The sequence below is a fragment of the Paramormyrops kingsleyae genome, chromosome 2 (genome assembly GCF_048594095.1).
Source record: "Paramormyrops kingsleyae isolate MSU_618 chromosome 2, PKINGS_0.4, whole genome shotgun sequence".
NCBI lineage: Eukaryota > Metazoa > Chordata > Actinopteri > Osteoglossiformes > Mormyridae > Paramormyrops > Paramormyrops kingsleyae.
The window spans coordinates 35,530,543-35,551,038 of record NC_132798.1 but is presented as its reverse complement, the minus strand read 5'-3'; the positions used below and the strand labels follow the sequence as shown (position 1 = coordinate 35,551,038).

At 37.5% G+C, this 20,496-nt stretch overlaps 1 protein-coding gene across 4 annotated transcripts; it reads left to right on the top strand.

Annotated features, from left to right (window-relative positions):
- Nucleotides 1–368: 368 nt before the first annotated feature.
- On the top strand, nucleotides 369–8,606 carry LOC140587633 (uncharacterized). 4 transcript variants are annotated; one of them, XM_072709045.1, is made up of 16 exons: nucleotides 369–1,002; nucleotides 1,514–1,716; nucleotides 1,808–1,879; nucleotides 3,374–3,607; nucleotides 3,815–3,921; nucleotides 4,280–4,448; nucleotides 4,547–5,342; nucleotides 5,777–5,895; nucleotides 5,999–6,124; nucleotides 6,967–7,032; nucleotides 7,121–7,209; nucleotides 7,303–7,408; nucleotides 7,556–7,661; nucleotides 7,786–7,874; nucleotides 8,195–8,227; nucleotides 8,413–8,606. In XM_072709045.1, exons 1-15 carry the CDS (start codon nucleotides 882–884, stop codon nucleotides 8,201–8,203), a joined length of 2,412 nt encoding a protein of 803 aa, XP_072565146.1. In that variant the 5' UTR covers nucleotides 369–881; the 3' UTR covers nucleotides 8,204–8,227; nucleotides 8,413–8,606. The 4 variants fall into 4 exon arrangements, 3 of the variants coding, with proteins under 3 accessions (XP_072565146.1, XP_072565144.1, XP_072565145.1); XM_072709044.1 differs by lacking the exon at nucleotides 8,195–8,227 and having other exon boundaries at nucleotides 416–490; nucleotides 928–1,002; XR_011989300.1 differs by having other exon boundaries at nucleotides 7,786–8,227.
- The last annotated feature ends 11,890 nt before the right edge of the window (nucleotides 8,607–20,496 follow it).

The window sequence follows — 20,496 nt, the reverse complement described above, 5'->3', positions numbered from 1 at the left end:
AAGTCTTCAGATTATGAAATGTTCATGCTCAAAGTCGTCACCTGAAAAAGATTTGCTTGATCCAATATGTTTTTGCATGATTTATGCCAGGGTCACATAATATGATAGCAGCCATCACAAATGGTGACCCGTATGCCAGGGACTGCCTGCTGATTTCAACCTTAAAAATTATTCAGATTATGAAATGTTCATGCTCAAAGTCGTCACCTGAAAAAGATTTGCTTGATCCAATATGTTTTTGCATGATTTATTTTATATATATATATATATATATATAATCCACAGCACAATCCAACGAATTTGCCAGAAATTAAAACCAGAAGAAAAAATCCAAAACCAGGAGACAAATACACTGAATCAATAAGACCTTGTGAATGAAAAGAAGTCTACGCAACGAGCACTGTCTGGATCTGAATCCTGGTTGTATTTAGACTCCAGCTCCAGGTTCTGCGTTGCTTTACCTAGATGTCACAATCAGAGTTAGAGTCAGGTAAAATAACAGGGTCAATTTTACTGTTTACGCGACAGTTGTATGCTAATCACGTCAAGGTGAAATACAGTTATACCTCACCCTACGTCAGTAATTGGTTCCAGAAGGCACAACTTCGACAAACGACTTGATACGAAAAACCCCTATTGGCTCGAAACACCAATTAAAAAAAGACAATACTTTTACATTTATAAGCTTTTATTTGATTGCAAACATTAAAATATATTAGTTTACATATTTTAGCATTCCCTGGCTGACGTAAGGTTGAAACCGAAAGAAGACGATTTGTATTTTTCTGTATTTTTTGCAAAAAAAGTCGAGTTCGACGTAACGCGAATGACGTATGACGACGTATGACGTAATACCGTAGGCCTATCGCTGTTTCGAAATCATGGATCCCCAATTAGTCAAAGAAATATTTGACTTATTAATTAAAGGAGAATATCCGAAAAATTTCAGCAAGCATCAGAGATACAGCTTACGAAGAAGATCTTCTAATTTCTCCATAATCGGTAAGTTATTTTTTGCAAGAAACATCTAATAAACATGACTTCCAGACATTAGGCCACTTAAAATTAATAAATTGTTTTACATGACTCAAACTTCTAAAATATTGGTGAGTAGGGGATTTTCTATTTTCTATTTTATATTTTTAGCGAAAAGACGAACGGCAACAGAGATATACTAAAACTAGAAAAGTTCTTTTTAATACCGTGGGCCCACACACAATCTGACAAACGATAAAAACCATTGTCCGAGAAGCGTCAAATTGAAAAATCCGAGGCTGACATAAAAGATTTTTCACCCACAGTTTTTGAGGTAAAAAAAACCGATTTTTTGAAAAATATAAAATATTAAAAAAATCGAGCCGTCACCAAAAAAATTGAGGCGTTCGGCCATGTAAAACAATTTATTAATTTTAAGTGGCCTTAATACATGTGAAGTAAATGTAAATAGTACAACAGTAAATACAGCAGTCTTCATATGTTTATTAATATACGTATAATTCCGAATGTATTTTAGATGGAGACTTGTACTACACCAGAAACAAGGGCTCTGACGAAGAAGTCAGGGCCAAAGTTGTTCGTGGCGCAGAAGAGGCTGATGAACTTTTCATACAGTTCCACAGCAGTGGCATTGGAGCACACTGTGGGCAATTAAAAACTAGGGATGCCATATCCCAGCGTTTTTACTGGCCTGGAATGTCCAGAGACATTGAACGATGGGTATGTTATTATTTATGTTTTTCTTATACAGCTATTTGAAGTTCGTAAAGACGTGTTTCCACATTGAAAAAAATTCTGTATGTTGTCACAGGTGTCACAGTGTACAGTTTGCCAGAAAAACAAAGGCACACTAAAAACTGAAACGCAATACACACCAATCAAGGTAAGTTTTGGACCTATATATATGACTGTTTATAATGTTTATAATATTGTTTTGCACTATATGCAGACGTGTGTCAACAATTGACAACTGATCACTTTCATATGTCTTTCATATGTCTGTCCTCACATTGCATTTATATAGTACAGCTTAAAATCCTATGCATTAATTTAGAGCAGAGCATGTGAGCGGAGCGTGAGCGAGGGGCGGAGCGGGCGGAATTCGGTCAGAGCGCGGAGTGTTTTTTTTTATCATGGCTGGAGCGGTCGCTCTGTCTCGCTCCAGTTTCGCTCCGATACCGCTCTTTCCACGAGCCTGATGCTTGCCCAGATCTACCCAGAATTCATCTGTACAATTATAAAGACTGTTACACAAATTAGTCGAGATGTTCGCGAAATATTTCACAAAGGTTTAAGGCGACAGTTGTTAGGTATGCCGATTATTACGAGGAAGAAGTTGGCTCCTTATTCGCAATAGCAGTTCCTTATTTGCAAAATCCGTTCCACCTTAAATAGGCATTATGTGTGATCTGCCATATTCACAGCAATTTACCTGGTAAACATCAAAACGTCCGTTCAAAACACTAACACCACCTAAAAGAGCAATTATTACACGTACTATATCATGCGTTTAAAGGTATTTTACTGTAGAGTTTTATAAATAATGCCCTGTGAAATATGCATTGTTTCCCATTAAGACCCATTGGAAATCAATGTGTGATCTGTCATAAACCTTAACGCCATCAGATAGAGTAATTATCATACTTATTATATACAGAGTTTGATGACATTTTACTGTAGAGTTTTAAAAATAATGCCCTTTGAATGCTCATTATCATGGAATGCAAGTAATACCCTTATTAGCAGACATAAATTTATAAAAATAATAACAAACAGTAGAAATTTCTCATACCGTTATTGTCATACCATTTCTCATACCATTATTCTGCAAAACTTGCAGAATAATAAAACAACGAAATACATATAATTGTTATTAATTTTCATTTCATTATAATTAGAATAATAGCCTCATACATTTGGGGCAACGGAGGTCTTCAATGTATTGTTAGGCTGGTCAAAGTCAAGTGTGGCTCCATGTTCACTCCACTGTTTCAAGAAAGATGCCACCTAAAAAAAAACCACAGGTTGCATAGAAGACAAAGATTTTATTATTAGGCCTACTTAGATATTTAGCTTGCATGGATGAAAAAGCTGGCCTATCATTCTAACAATAGATAGATTGAATGGATAGGAGCAGTTTGGAAAATTTCCCCATAAAAGACTGTGAAAAATTTGATGGAAAGAGGAATGAAAAAGAGAGATATAGGTGGAATTTAAAAAAGAAATATACAAGTACATTTGTTCTTGATGTGGTGTGAATTTAGATTTTCTAGATTGTGTTGTGTCTGTCATATGTACTACTGACTTTAATTTATGAAAGCATTTATAGTTTCCAATTTAGCTTAATTTCTAATTAACTTTGATTTTACTTTAACAGACAAAGGTTCCATTTGAACTTGTTGGCATGGACCTAATTGGGAAGCTGGTCATGACAGAAGAAAAGAATCAGTATACATGTGTGATGATTGATTATTGCACAAGATGGACACAAGCTTATGCCTTAAAGTCAAAGACCGCAAAGGAAGTGACAGAGTGCATACTAAAATTTGTTTACCAATTTGAAGTGCCCAAACGCATCCTCACAGACCAGGGCAAAGAGTTTGTCAACACTGTAAGTTTTTTTTTTTTTAATACAATACATTTTGAAATGTTATTGTATTTTACAAATGTTGCCGAATATGTACTGTAAGCATTGTCAGGCTATGTATTTGCTATTCAGCAGAGGTATGAACATTCAGCAGTGGTATGAACTTATATATGTTTATACAGCGTCAATTCAGGCACAAATGAGAAAGAGGTTTTCTTACATTCCCTGTAGATAAACACAGAGGTATGCCAAGCCTTGGGAATCAAGAGGAGCCTTTGTGCCCCATACCACCCCCAAACAAATGGGCTGGTTGAGAGGTGTAATGGTACCATACAGAGGTAAAATATGATTACATCTTTTCACCATTACTTTTCTAGTCTTACACTTACACTTGTTTCACTGGGCTTTTGATTGTTGGCCTGATTCCAGTCCCCTGTTTCCAGTCTTCACACACCACTACATAAGCCAAACCAGCTTACTCACTCATTGTACCTTCCATGTATTCACTGAGCCTTCATATCTAACATTATATTCTTGTTTGTGTTTGGGAAGCTCCCCCATTGATTTCTTTGTTTATTAAAGTTTTATTCAGATCACTGTATAAGGGTGACTGCAAAAACAATGTAACTGTTACAATCCTATGGAGAATATGGAATTCAAACCAAAAAGTTATGGATGTATCTATTTCATTTGTAGGGCTCTTGCCAAGCTGGTGGACGATAAGCCCAACACCTGGGACAGATATCTAGATGCAGTGATGTTTGGTCTTCGCACCAAAAAGCAACTGACAACACGCTTCTCACCATATTTCCTGATGTTTGGTAGAGAAGCACGCTACCCATTTGAAGTGCCTGAACAGTATCAGGTTAGACAGGTTTTTAATATAAATGTTAATGCATATATTCTTTGACTACTGAAGACAAGTTAAATAATATCTTAAAAACGTTATTTAATTTTCTACAGATTGATCACTCCATTGAGGACAAATATTTAGAAGAGGAGGTCACCTTTGACATTGAGAGGCAGGAAAAACTCCTCAAAATAGTACAGGACAATGTTGAAAGGGTGCAGGAGAAGACCAGAAGGCACCTGCGATCAAAGACATTTGGCCAAAGGCTTCAGGTTGGTGACATGGTGTGGAGGAAGAATGTTCGCAGTCAGCAACGGAAGGGAGGAAAATTGGAGCCCGAGTTCTTGGGGCCTTTCACAGTGACAAGAATAGAGGGGAAAAGTGTTGACCTTGTAGATGGTTTTGGGAAAGCCACCTTAAGGGTTAACATTGACCACTTAAAGCTGCACACTGAAGAGGTCCCTAGAATTCCCAGCAAATTAAAAGAGAAGGCTAAAGCCAGAGTGCCCACCTCCCCTTCAGCAAAACCACCTTCACCCCCTACTCAAACTACCTCCCCTGCAGCAGAACCACCTTCACCACCTACTCCAACTACCTCTCCTGCAGCAAAACCACCTTCACCCCCTACTCCAACTAACTCTCCTGCAGCAAAACCAGCTTCTCCTCCTACTCCAGCTACCTCTTCTGCAGCAAAACCAGCTTCTCCTCCTACTCCAGCTACCTCTCCTGCAGCAAAACCAGCTTCTCCTCCTACTCCAGCTACCTCTTCTGCAGCAGAATCGTCTTCTCCACCTACTCCAACTACCTCTGCATATCCATCCTCATCTCTACCAACAGCTGTGTCCACCACTCCTCTGCTGGCATCAGCCACTGTATCTACCTCTCCACCAGCCGTCTCACTGCTGTCTTGTATGTACTCAGTCATAATATTCATATACAAATGTGAACTACTTTTATATTCTGCAGAATGCCATTTATATTAAAAATATCACTCAAATCATTATAAAGATTCAATATTCAAGTAGTTTGTCATATGCACAGTAAAAAAGAAAATGGTTCACAACCATGCAATGAAATTCTTTGCCAATCTACCTTTACACAACAATAACAGTAGCATTACAATGACAATAATAGCAATAAGATTACATAAATAATTAAGGTTAAAAACAGTTAAACAATAATAAATAAAAATACAAAGTGCTCTGTGCCTTTGTGCTACAGATTGGATAACAGTCAGATGGAGAGGGTGGGGCAGTGTTGAATGTGCTGTAGAATGTATATTGTTAGAAACTACACTAAGAGAAGATTTTTAGTTAGATTTCTAATTTTGTTTTGTTTTACAGGTGTGAACGAGGCCTGGGAAGGGAAAAATGTCCATGTACTGCTTTCAAGAATTGGGCCTTACAAAATTTTTTACTGGGACATCACAAGAACAGCTCCTGATCAGGAACTTGAGAGTGAGGTGTGTTGGGATATGTTTTTTTTTCTATAGCACTTTATATGTGTGTGTATGTATATTCTATATATACTGGCAGATGTATGAAAATTAATATTTTGGTTCTCAGGTGATAAATGCCTACCTGCTGCGTTTGGTGCAGCATCACAATCAGAGAAATGAAGACAACCAGGCCCTTTTCATTGATTCCTATGAAATGACTAGCATTTGGCAGAAGAAGACGTCAAGGTTAAAGGTAATGAAAAGTGATGCTGTGACAGTGTACCATCACCACCAGTGTGAAGCCACATACGGTGACTGACTTGGTATATGAATGTCCTATTTTGTTCCTACTTTCTAAATGTTATTAATTTTATCATAAGAAGAGGGTATGGTGCTGGTACTAGTCCTCGTCTAGGTATTATATTTACATTACATTTATTCATTTGACTGACAGTATTATCCAAAGCGACTTCGAGCATAGATAGAAGTGTGAAGGGAACATAAGAACTACAACTATATTGCCTACATATATTGGAAGAGTTGCAACTCCAAAGTGCATACATTGTATAACAAAACTACAAACGATAAAACTACAAAACAACCATCACAGTCATAGCTATAGATATCTGGTATAGTGGTGCAAAATGAAAGATCGAGGCATTCTTGGTATGGTATGCGTATGTATACATATTTTTAATAAAAAAAATAATGATTTATTTTGTAATAATTATGATTAGTCTGTCTGTTTAACAACAATTTGGAAGTGGTGATTTTGCAACATTAACTGAGTTTAGTGTGTATGTAATTTTGGTTGAACTGAGTCATTTTTTCTCTGGCTGCTTTTTTTCTTTTGCGCCAAGGCAAGTGTTTTTGTTTGTTACATGTTTTTTTTTATTTGTCATTGTGGTGGCACTGCTCTAACACAAAACATTCATTTGTCCCTTTGATTTTGAATAATTTCTAGAGCACAAGTTGTATTACAAGAGAAATGAACCCAGACAAAAACTGGTCTTATGATAGTGATTTTTTTCTCATAGTGGTATGCTCTGAGGTGTGGTGTTACCTTCTAATCCTTTATTTGAAATTACCTTTTAGTGCAACCCAGGGAACTTTAACGTAATACTGGGAGCAGTACATGAACCTGGCCACTGGATACTGACAGTAAGAACAACCTTTTTTTTATTATGTATGGAGTCTCACTTCTTATTGTTTATAGTGTATGCTGCATATTAATTTTATTGTCATATAGGCAATGTTTCCCAAACTGTTGAAGAGCTTGGTGCTGGACTCTCTAGGACACGCATCCTCAAAACTAAAAACATGCTTGGAGTCCACAAGGTACTGCAACTTCATTGAAGACTGCTGCTAAGACCAGTGTATTCTATAAAGCAGCAAGGAACTTAACTAATGTTGCTTTTGTCTACTTTTGAGGGCATTTATGAGGAAGCATGGGTGTCAGGTGTCCCGATGGAAGGCAGAAACAATGCCACATTCATTACAACCCGATGGCAGTTCATGTGGCATATTTGTTTTGAAAGTGAGATTTTTATCTATTTTTCATTTCTTGCTTTTACAAATTCATTGTGTCCTTTGTTTTTTGTGTCTCCTAAACCCAAATATTTGCAGTTCATTTGATGTATTACAAATGTCATTTATTTATCTTAGTGACTATGTTGCATTCTAGTATGCTGAGAAAATCCTGGCAGAGGAGCCTCTAATCTTCTCAACCACAAGATCAGCAGTTTGCAAATATAGAAAGAAAGTAGCTGTCAAACTGCTGAAGCAGACAGGTAAGTTTTTACTTTTACTTAGCATTATTATCATATCATTGAATTCTTTGATTCAACTTATAAAACATGAATTTATTATAATTGAAATAAGTTATGATCTTAATAATGATCTTATTCTGATCAGATGATCTTCGTGAGCTTTGCCACTATTGTGGAGAAAAAATTTCAAAAGTAGACTCCGACGATCCACAAAATGAAAAACACACAGACTGGGTATGTGTTTACCTAAAACCAACATTAAACCAAAGTTATGCCTAATTCCTCTGCTAAGGGAAATGTGTTTCCAAGAAACCTCAGAAGCCATCACCTATTTAGAACTTTTTTGCAAGAATTAACAAGATGGAAGGAGGAGGGAGAATGGAGTGCATTTTTATTGTAAAGAATATACAAAACACAGAAAAGCATTCATATAAAACAATTATGTATATAACAAACCTGAAAAACCAAAGTATATGACAACAATGAGTACAGATGAAACATTAATGCATGCCAAAGAAAATACTACAACGACTGAACATATTACTATCTTGCAGTATCAATGACACAATCTTCATAGGATTTTTTAGGTAAGAAAAACAAAACAGACTTACCTTAAGAAGTATTCTGAAATAAAGACAACATATGTTTTGCTAAATAATGCATGATCTGTTTATTAAGAGCACACATAATGTGTGGGAATTATTTGTACAGAAAAAATGAAATAATGAAGAAATGAAATAAACCCTACTCAATACATGCTTTATGCTTACAGATCCAGTGTGATGCATGTGGAAGGTGGTACCACCTGACCTGTGTTGGGACAACAGATACTTCAAAAGAGTACTGCTGTCTGGCATGTTAATAAATTTTGATTTTCTTTTGATTTAAGTTGTAAATACCTTGTTCATATTTTAAATTCAGTTTGTTGATAATTCAAGTTCAGAATAAAGTTTATTTTTGGATGAATGTTGCTGTTCTGAAATTTATTAACAATTATATGTGTTTTATTCTTAATTCTAGTAATGCTAGTACATATAGATGTAACAGTGTATTGTTCTGTAAAATAGCTCCAACAACTATGCCTATTTTTCTGTAATAATAGCAATCAGATATCCATAAACACGTCTCCAGACTTAGTAAACAGATACAAAAAGGTACAATAACAAAGCAAGATGAAAGCCCACCTTTTCTACCTGTTAACTGTGATTACTAACTGGGACTTGGGAGAGGGTGTCACTCTGCTGTAAATCTTAAAAAACTTGTGATGCACAGAATACTTAAGTGGAGATTTTATGTACTGGTATTTAAGACAGATTTTGTGGCTGGAATTAATTGGCAACCCCTGAGAGTGTGGTCTCCTGCTATCATATTATGTGACCCTAGCAAAAATATGATGGGACAATCAAACCTTTGTCATACATTTCATAATCAGGAGACTTTTTAAGGTTCTAATCAGCAGGCAGTCCCTGGCATACAGGTCACCATTTGTGATGGCTGCTATCATATTATGTGACCCTGGCATAAATCATGCAAAAACATATTGGATCAAGCAAATCTTTTTCAGGTGACGACTTTGAGCATGAACATTTCATAATCTGAATAATTTTTAAGGTTGAAATCAGCAGGCAGTCCCTGGCATACGGGTCACCATTTGTGATGGCTGCTATCATATTATGTGACCCTGGCATAAATCATGCAAAAACATATTGGATCAACCAAATCTTTTTCAGGTGACGACTTTGAGCATGAACATTTCATAATCAGGAGACTTTTTAAGGTTCTAATCAGCAGGCAGTCCCTGGCATACAGGTCACCATTTGTGATGGCTGCTATCATATTATGTGACCCTGGCATAAATCATGCAAAAACATATTGGATCAAGCAAATCTTTTTCAGGTGACGACTTTGAGCATGAACATTTCATAATCTGAATAATTTTTAAGGTTGAAATCAGCAGGCAGTCCCTGGCATACGGGTCACCATTTGTGATGGCTGCTATCATATTATGTGACCCTGGCATAAATCATGCAAAAACATATTGGATCAAGCAAATCTTTTTCAGGTGACGACTTTGAGCATGAACATTTCATAATCTGAATAATTTTTAAGGTTGAAATCAGCAGGCAGTCCCTGGCATACGGGTCACCATTTGTGATGGCTGCTATCATATTATGTGACCCTGGCATAAATCATGCAAAAACATATTGGATCAACCAAATCTTTTTCAGGTGACGACTTTGAGCATGAACATTTCATAATCAGGAGACTTTTTAAGGTTCTAATCAGCAGGCAGTCCCTGGCATACAGGTCACCATTTGTGATGGCTGCTATCATATTATGTGACCCTGGCATAAATCATGCAAAAACATATTGGATCAACCAAATCTTTTTCAGGTGACGACTTTGAGCATGAACATTTCATAATCTGAATAATTTTTAAGGTTGAAATCAGCAGGCAGTCCCTGGCATACGGGTCACCATTTGTGATGGCTGCTATCATATTATGTGACCCTGGCATAAATCATGCAAAAACATATTGGATCAAGCAAATCTTTTTCAGGTGACGACTTTGAGCATGAACATTTCATAATCTGAATAATTTTTAAGGTTGAAATCAGCAGGCAGTCCCTGGCATACGGGTCACCATTTGTGATGGCTGCTATCATATTATGTGACCCTGGCATAAATCATGCAAAAACATATTGGATCAAGCAAATCTTTTTCAGGTGACGACTTTGAGCATGAACATTTCATAATCTGAAGACTTTTTAAGGTTCTAATCAGCAGGCAGTCCCTGGCATACAGGTCACCATTTGTGATGGCTGCTATCATATTATGTGACCCTGGCATAAATCATGCAAAAACATATTGGATCAACCAAATCTTTTTCAGGTGATGACTTTGAGCATGAACATTTCATAATCTGAAGACTTTTTAAGGTTCTAATCAGCAGGCAGTCCCTGGCATACAGGTCACCATTTGTGATGGCTGCTATCATATTATGTGACCCTGGCATAAATCATGCAAAAACATATTGGATCAAGCAAATCTTTTTCAGGTGATGACTTTGAGCATGAACATTTCATAATCTGAAGACTTTTTAAGGTTCTAATCAGCAGGCAGTCCCTGGCATACAGGTCACCATTTGTGATGGCTGCTATCATATTATGTGACCCTGGCATAAATCATGCAAAAACATATTGGATCAAGCAAATCTTTTTCAGGTGACGACTTTGAGCATGAACATTTCATAATCTGAATAATTTTTAAGGTTGAAATCAGCAGGCAGTCCCTGGCATACGGGTCACCATTTGTGATGGCTGCTATCATATTATGTGACCCTGGCATAAATCATGCAAAAACATATTGGATCAAGCAAATCTTTTTCAGGTGACGACTTTGAGCATGAACATTTCATAATCTGAAGAATTTTTAAGGTTCTAATCAGCAGGCAGTCCCTGGCATACGGGTCACCATTTGTGATGGCTGCTATCATATTATGTGACCCTAGCCTAACTCTGGGTTCACCATTTCTGTAATAGAGCATGTATTTATATTATGAATATTATAAATGTATAATATACATTTTTTTTTTAAATAAATATATGTACACACGCACATCTTTGCTAGTTGACATTTTAGTGGTAATACTCAACGTACGACCTATATGTGTCCCATTGTTGAAACTCTCGCTTTATTTTAATTAGCCACTGTATTGGCGTGTAAAATCAGATTACCGTCGTAAAAATTAGATTTAGAATGCACACCGACTACGCAATTTAACTTTACTCTATTCATGGATTATACGCATTATCCATGAGACTTTAAACATTATAAGGCATGTTCATAAACTATGCTGTACAATGTATCCGTCATGAAAGTTAAAACTCTGGTGGGTTCGTCTGCATAAAAACGAGTCGCGTCCAGCGACAGCGCTTTTCAACCGCAGACTTAGGTAACTTGCGTACCAAGCGCGTGCACGCGGGAGTTTGCGCCTCCTATGGTCACAATATATGATGGTCACAGAATATGGTGTAACACCTGCACGCCAGTCAGTTCTCGTTTTGATTAGTTACAGCCTTATAGAATCATTCCCTTTATTTTATTAATTATTCCCTCATCAGTCAGTGTAAGGAGCATAATTGATAGGAAAACATGGAGCGTTTAATCGAATTTTACTTTGATCTTGGTCTACAATATATGGACATTCAGTTTGTTCTCGGATCTAGGCATGATGTTCACATAAGTCTGAGGCAGATTAATAGGATTTTATGTGAAAGGATATTATTCCAACGGAAAAACTACTCCGACTTGGGTAATGTAATTAACTTTATTTGTGAGCAGCTTTTGCACTCTGGGCAGCTTCATGGTTATCGATGGATGTATGCAAAATGCAGAATAAATGGACTTCATGTGAGAAAAAAGCATTTGATTTATATTAATTTATTATAAACATGAAACAACAACAAAAAACGAACAATTCTTTAGGCTTAAATCAACCTCAACAGATTAGCATTAATTAGCAATGTTACTGAAACGTACATTACCAAGGCTTGCTTTACAAATTACTAATTATGAATTAAACAATCAAATCTTACCACACTGAACCCAAGTTTATTTAACCGTTAAATTAGATTAATAAGCGAAGCGGGGATCAACCACATCATGCAAACTGCGGCTTTGGAAGTTGCACTCGAATGACCAAAAGTACGCTAGTCACCTGATCTTATTGTTGCATTACTACGGAAAAGTTTTGGGTTATATCGCAGAAGTTTTGAGTTATAACGCAAAGGTTTTGGATTATATCGCAAAAGTTTTGGGTTATAACGCAAAGGTTTTGGGTTATATCGCAAAAGTTTTGGGTTATAACGCAAAACATGACGTTTTTTTTTTCCTTCTGCCGTTTTTTTTTCTGTTCCCTTGTCACCTTAGGGGCTCCGTAGTAATTGGCCAAAATGCTTCGTTCGACTTTTCGGAGATCATCTACGCCTCCCTGTGGATGACCTCTGACCTACTTTCTGTACGATCTGAATTTCTGAGTTTGAATTTTAGAAAATTGAATTTGATGTTCCGAATTTCTTCTTCATCTTGAAAACTTTAAGTTGTATTTAAAAAAAAAACTGGACATCTACAGTCTTAGAATTCAGAACAAAACATTCCTTGTTTGAAAATACATGTCTATAAAACTCTGCCTTAAAAAAAATCAGTTGTGTTAATTTTCAAATGTTTAATATTCAAGTAAAATAATTTCAAATTGAAATCCAAAATAAAATCAAAACCAAATTCAAAGCTATTTTAAATCCCATATAATATTCAGTTTTGATAAATAACACTTGTAAATAATTCAAATTTACACAATTCACATTCAAATAGTTTTGTCATAATATTAGCTCCATAAACAGGGGGCCGCGCGCTCCTTCTTCGGTTCAGTCTCTGTCCAGAGATGACCTTTAGATGACTATTTTCATGTATTTAAAAAACTGTGATTTATCTACAACTACGTGTATAATACGCCCCCCACACCAAAAAATGATGTGACCCAGTTCGCTATATAAAAACAGGGATGCACAGCGCAAGCCTTTAATTTCCGTTGGTAATTTAATGTCGGTGTTTTCCCTTTAAGAGCGACTTTTAAAAGTTCTCCACATCATTTTAATTGTTTAATTATCCAAATATGTTGCATGCATTGCAGTGGAAAAACTGCTTTGTTTAAAGAGAAAAAGAAGATGCTTTATTTATATAGCACCTTTCATACATGAAATGAAACTCAAAGTACTTTACAATAAAATGAAATGTGATTTTTAAAAGCTTTTAAAACAATGAAGTGATTCTGCTTCTCTGCTATGGGTATAACGTATTCCAAAGTTTCAATGTTGAAAACAGGACCCTTAGTCAACATTGATTCAATGGCTCATTTTCAGCATAGAAATTGTTGTTGTTGTAAAAATGTTGATTTAAAGTTGAAGTTGTAACTTCAACCACAAAACAAACTTTCTGACCATAATTCAATGTTGAATCAATAACGATTGCTATCTGGGAAAGTACCTGGAAAACGGAGATGTAAATAATCATAACAACCATAAGTTCCCGCCTCCTCTGCACGAGCTGACCGATAAATCTAAAACACCAAGAGAGGCAAGACTTAAGGCAGAACAGCCAATCATCAGCCGGTGTCATGTTTGAGAGGGAGGGGAGAGGAGAGCTGAAGCGAGCGTAGACACGGAGCGGCCAGAGAAACGGAGGAGCGAATGCGAAGGCGTTTGTTCAAAACTGCGGGAAAACTGTAGAAAAAGTGTGGGTGTTGAACCCTCTCACCGGGAAAAGTGTGGGTGTTAAAACACCCACATCCCCCACGGGTGCGACGCCCCTGTCTGTGCATGCAGTAATATGACACAGTGAGAGAGGTGGCTTTGTAGCAAATTAAGGACTGCAAGGAGGTTTCACTACGGACATTTTGATGTCACAGCAAATGGAAGCGTACATGACAGTGACTGCCCATTTTATTGTAGATGACTGATAATTTGAGTTTGTTTTACACAAAAAAGAGGTGGAAGAGAGTTACACCACAGCAAACATTGCTCAAAGACTGCACAAAGTCATGGATGCATATGCAGTGGCAGTTTAAGACAAGTTCTACTTGGGGGGGCAGGGTGGGGCCAGTGTTTTTGACAATGGGGTACCTTCAACCTAAGACAAAAGAGACAAAGAGTGTTTAGGCATTTGAACCTTTTACTTAAGTATATTAAGTAGTAGAATTGCACATTACAGCAACAATACCTGGCGGTTTTTATCATTTCTGGCAAACCAATCAACAAATAAATCAAGATTCAAAGACTCAGACCTTCTAGACTCTATACTTAGTACACTCGGATTGCTCAGTTTCAGTTATGGGGAACCAGAAGTAAACTTTCACTAGCTTCGACATAAAAAAGCTCCGCTCAGAAGAATCAGAACTCACTGGGATTGCCACAGCTATTTTGCATTCTGCAGAGTTAAAAAGAATACTTCTCTATATGATTCAATGAACAGAAAAGATCTACTGTATTAGAGGGTTTCTGCATCTCATTTTGTATTTTTCTTTCCAAAATTTGCCTGAATTAATGTAATTCATACCATAAGTCATCAATATTAGAATCATACAAGCATGCATCTGAAAGAGAGCTGTGTCTTTCAGAAAGATACCACTTTTGAGGTTTAGAGCTTGGATGCTATTCATTATGTCAAAGTTTGTCTTTGAAAACCATCTAATAAGCTCACTGAGTATCTGATCAATGAGGGAATAAAAAAGGATGCACAAAACCCATCTTTATCTGGTTCTGACACTCCCTGACCAGCAGCACTCAGTACAGAGTGTTCACTCACTTTAGAGCTTAGCTTTTTTGCCATTTTGCAGTTGGCTGAATTGCAGCATCACATTGCTCAGAAAGGTTCAACACTTTATCCCACAAGTGAACTAAAGCTTCAACTAAATCAACAGCTCTTAAAGTCAAATGGTTAAGACTGCAGCATATCAGAAAGAAGTTTTGCTTCTCCAAACACTTTATAGAGTATAACAAGATGTGCAATAAATTCAAGATCTATCTGTGCCAAGAGCCCTTGACCCTCAATAGATCTTTCACCTTTGTGTTCTTGGGCTATCTCTTGCAGTACATTTTAAGGACAGGCAATCTCTCCATAATGTTACACAGAGCTATAAATCGACATGCTTGTGATTACAGTTCTCTACCACTAGGGGATTCTGCTTACACACAGTCTTCCAAATGTGCGCACATTTTCACGCACACATACAAATATTTTCACTTGCTCTTTGATTCTAACCTGGACCCCTGAATGTTTACAGCTCATGACAGCAGAGCCCTCGTATGCTTTATTTTCCTAGTCCCTTGTCCCTGACTCTGCCCGCTGATTGATGTCTGTCCCAAGTACCTGGTCCCACCCTTTGTTCTGTCCGACTGGTCCAGTCCTCTGTTCGTTCTGTGTGCCCAGTCCTATTCGGTGTCCTGTCTTGTGTGGTTTGTTCCGGTCATGACAGTACCTCCCGTGCCCAGAGTGCATGCCTTCTGGGCTACTGGGGGCTATATCTAAACATATGAAATGCATTTTCAGCAAACCAAATGTCCTTTCAATTACAGTACATGCTTAATTCTGATAATGAACTTGAAAGAAATTACATAAAGAAAGCCAGATGACAATGGAGGAGAGGAAGCAAAAACTTCCAAATAAGGAGAAAAAAAATCCTCTGGGGGTCCAAGGTCAACTGGCTGCCCAACCCCCCAGTGCATGTTAGCATGCTTGCTAAACGCAAGGTGTAAGCTGTGATTAAGTTCAAGCCAAAGTCTATCAATAAGTCTGTTCTCCATGCTGACCTGTGTAGGATGGCAGATTAGAGGCTGCACCCACGATGTTAGAGTTAGTAAGTCTCCCACATAGCATAGAATTAATAAGAGTTGTTCACTGTCCTGTTACTGTAATATTCTGGGAAGTTGTGGTTGTTCAACTCCACCTATCAGAAATACATATAAGGTGACTACGGTATTGATTGATTCTGTTAGTGTATGGACTAATCCCAAAATTCTATTGCATCCATGATACACCCATATTGTCATGCTGCCAAGGTTGAATAGCACAATGTGTTTCTCATCACTTATATAACTTGTTTGTCACAGAAAGAGCTAGGACACCTGTCTTTCTTTCTCTGGGGAAATGGGTGCTTATCTTGTCTCTTCCAGGGGAAAAGGGAAAGCGTTGTCCAAAATGTTTCGTAACCGCAAACGCAAACAGCCTCACCTGGACAGGAACTGGAGAATGAAGAGCGCATCATCTGAGGGGAGGGCTGAGCAGGGCCAACTCCTGATTTAGTATAAAGGTGTGAATACCTCCGAGTCCAAGTGTGAATACCTTTGCAGCTGCTGATGCATTTTAATCATTAAAGGGACTACTTATCAATGCTTATGATATTCCCTAATTTAGTATCGCTTTGGACAACTTATCAATGCTTATGATATTCCCTAATTTAGTATCGCTTTGGACAACTTATCAATGCTTATTATATTCCCTAATTTAGTATCGCTTTGGACAACTTATCAATGCTTATTATATTCCCTAATTTAGTATCGCTTTGGACAACTTATCAATGCTTATTATATTCCCTAATTTTGTATCGCTTTGGACTATTATATTTCATACTTTTGTATCACTTTTAATAAAATATTTGTGAACGGACCGAAGGGTGCCTGTTTGTTCCTTAGAGAGCCCTATAACCCCCTCTCACGTTAAAACAAAGTCCCATCCACGATGTCACCCCTCCCCAGGCACTATCTGGACATGTGGGAAGGAAAGCAAAGAGCATGGATGGTCAGAACATGCATTGACACATTATTGGACAAGCATAATAGATAAAAATGGCATGTACAGCAGCACAAGCAGCCATAGTTACAGTGTGTTATGTGTTAGTTGCAGGTAAACTAAACTGAATTAACACCGGCCGACATTTAAAACATTTTTGTTAAGTGATTTAACAAAAAACAAGTGCATGTTCTACAGTTTTTCATGTAGTTTCAGAATAAGAACATAAGAAATTTACAAACGAGAAGGGGCCATTCGGCCCATCAAGCTCATTTGGGGAGAACTTAACTAATAGCTCAGAGTTACTAAAATCTTATCTAGCTCTGATTTAAAGGAACCCAGGGTTTTAGCTTCCGCTACACTAGCAGGAAGACTATTCCATACTCCAACTACACGCTGTGTAAAGAATTGCTTCCTCAAATTCAGTTTAAAATGTTTTCCCGCTAATTTCCACGTATGGCCATGAGTTCTAGTTAGGCTTGGGCGGTAATACGGTAATATGGTATACCGCGGGATCTAAAAATAGCAACGGTATCAGTTTCAATACCGTTATACCGTCATAAAAACAATGCACTTATATAGGAGACACGGATTAAATATTAAATACAATTTATTTAATGCCTAAAAATGTGTATGCGTGGTTGTCATCACATGACAGCGTGGAGGAGAAATAGAGAGGTGGGGAAAGATGGCGAGTCACGCACCAAGTGACCTGGTCTCGAAAAAGAACACAACTTCTGCAGTTTGGCATTATTTCGGGTTTCGACCGAACGAGAAGGGAGAGGCGGTAAATACGGATTTATTTAATTGATTCAGGTATTTTTATTTGGTTTACGTTAAAAACAATATTGGAAATAAGACTGGAAAGAAGTTTTTGTTTAGGACTATTGCTTTGCAATACTTTTTATAATATGGATATGTTTATGTTAATTCAACTGTGGTTGACTGTTGTAGGTCTATTTGCACTTTTTTATAAACTGCTATTTGTTGCTAATAAAAGTTGTTAATATTGTTCTGCATATAATTTTGTTATTGTTTCAGTATTAGTGTTTGGTATTCAGTTTCTGAATGGTTTAGGCACAAGCCAACAGTTTGGTGACACTGTCTGAGCCTTACGTTACAATTTTTTTATTATTCACGGTAATACCGTATACCGAAGTAAAATAGGGAGGTTTGACGGTATCAAAATTTGGATACCGCCCAAACCTAGTTCTAGTATTTAGACTAATATTAAAGTACCCATTTGGCTGAACAGCATCCAGACCTGTTAGAATCTTATATATTGTGCATTTTTTCCATTTCCTACAGAGACTGTGTTTACATCTTTTCAATAAAAAAATGACCAAAATATGTTATTTATTGAGGGGTGCCCAAACCTTTGCATAAGACTGTATTAGGTATACTGTACAACGCATTGTATATGAAAAAAAGTTAAGTCGAAATCACAGAAAAAACAGACATACTGGAGCAAAACTAAATATACTAAAAATGTTTGTTTATAAAGGGTGTTTGAAAAATGTCATTTGAAATTCACCAAATTTGATGTCGGCTAGTGTCATTGGTCTTCAGTCAAGATTTAAAGACAGGACTGCCTGGCCCGCCTCAAATGAAAAACACCACTCCTACGAGTGGAAAGTGGGCGCAAAATCATTTCCTATTTTGAGGACGTGCGCTCATGACGTGAAAAAGGGCAATGTGCTTGTACGAAAATAGCAAAACCACATTGGGCTTCCGCTTCTTTTTCCTGCGTACAGACGCAGCGGGGGCATAGAGTGGTGGGCTCAGCATGCAGCTGCTACTGCGGCGGCTGTTACTCCTTCTGAAGTGTTAGGGGTGTTCTGCAGATGCATCTGCATTATCACCCATTAACAAACAAGCCCCTTAGCCTGCTTCTCACTGGCTTTGGGAGCGTGTTCTGCCCTCTGGTACAGACCTCTGAACGCTAGATTCTGCAGGTCTTGCTCTATTTCAGTGCTCCACTGCTTTTCTTGGACTTGCAGATAGGCAGCTGGGCTCACGCTCCTTTATGCTCTTCACCTTCATGTCTGCCTCACTCAGTCACAGAGAAAACAGTAGTGGCAGCAGTTACCAGAGGTTTGCATGGTAACCATCAAACCGGCATGCATGATTTACAGGAGTTCCTGTCGCCGCTGCCAGGTCATTGCTATGCAGCACCCTCTCCATCCCATCCACCCTCGGTATGCGAGCCAGAACCCCCCATCGCCAGAGCCACCCCATAGTTTATTACAATTTAAACTTATTTAAGTGAAAATGTAGTTCAACTCTAACGGAAAAAAAGTAGCACTAAAGTACACATAATTGACAATGCACTTATGAGTAGACTTAAAATACATTTCAAGTGTATTGAACGTTTTTTTTTAATTCATTGTTATTAATTCCACTAAAATACAACTTGAGATGTCCAATAAAGCACTCAGAAGTAGCACTTAATTACTTTAAATGTAATTAATAAGTTCGTAAGTGCAATTTAAATGCATTTAAATTGTAATGAGACATCCCAAAATAATACACTTAATACACTTTGCTGAAAGTATATTTTTTGTATTTTTTAAATATATACTTTAGTACATTTTTTCACAAGGGGGGCTGTTCTACTCCCTGAGTACTTTATTTTTTCTTAACACAATCAGTCCAATCTAGCGGACCTTCTTCTCTTATCTGCATCTTATGTGTGGACCCTCTTATCTTATATGCAACTTTTACTATGGAGGCTTTCTCTGGCCCTGTCTACTTCAGCAATACCCTGGTTTGCAACTCAGAAATACCTTTGCTTAAAACCATACCTTTGTTTCACAACATAATAGTATTTTAACCTTACAACTTAAATCAAATAGGACCCTCTCAAGTTGTTCTTTAGAGGAATATAACCCTTTGCTTCACAAAAACAAACAGGCTGCCTCTCTCTAGGACAGTACTTCTGGATCACTTTTATTACACAGACTTTCTCTGGCCTTTTTATACTGCAACAATGTCTTTATTTCACCAAAACAAACAGACCCCCCTTAATCATCATTAACCCTCCAAGGCCTCCATTCCTTGAGACAATATCCCAAATTCTCAGATTAAACTGTCCCAGATTAAACACTCCCGTCTCCTTTTCCCTATTCTATTTTCCTATCTCTTCATGCAATAATAGAACATTTGTTATGATTTGTTCCGTCCGTCTGGTCCAATCCTCTGTTCGTCCCGTGTGCCCCATCCTGCCTGGTGTCCTGTCTTGTGTGTTTTGTTCTAGTCATGGCAGTACCTCGTGTGTCCAGAGTACATGCCTCGAGGGGTGCAGTCATGGTCTGTCTCCATCAGACTCAGATTCTTTATTGTTATTTATGGAGTACAATGTAAACAGCATTATTTTAAAGTGAGCACAGTGACAAAAATTGACATATGGAAATTACTATACACAGGACATCCCATAAAACATGACACACATACACGCCAGCCCTTTGCGGATAAGATTGGCCACCCCTGAGTTAGGATAACACAATAAATT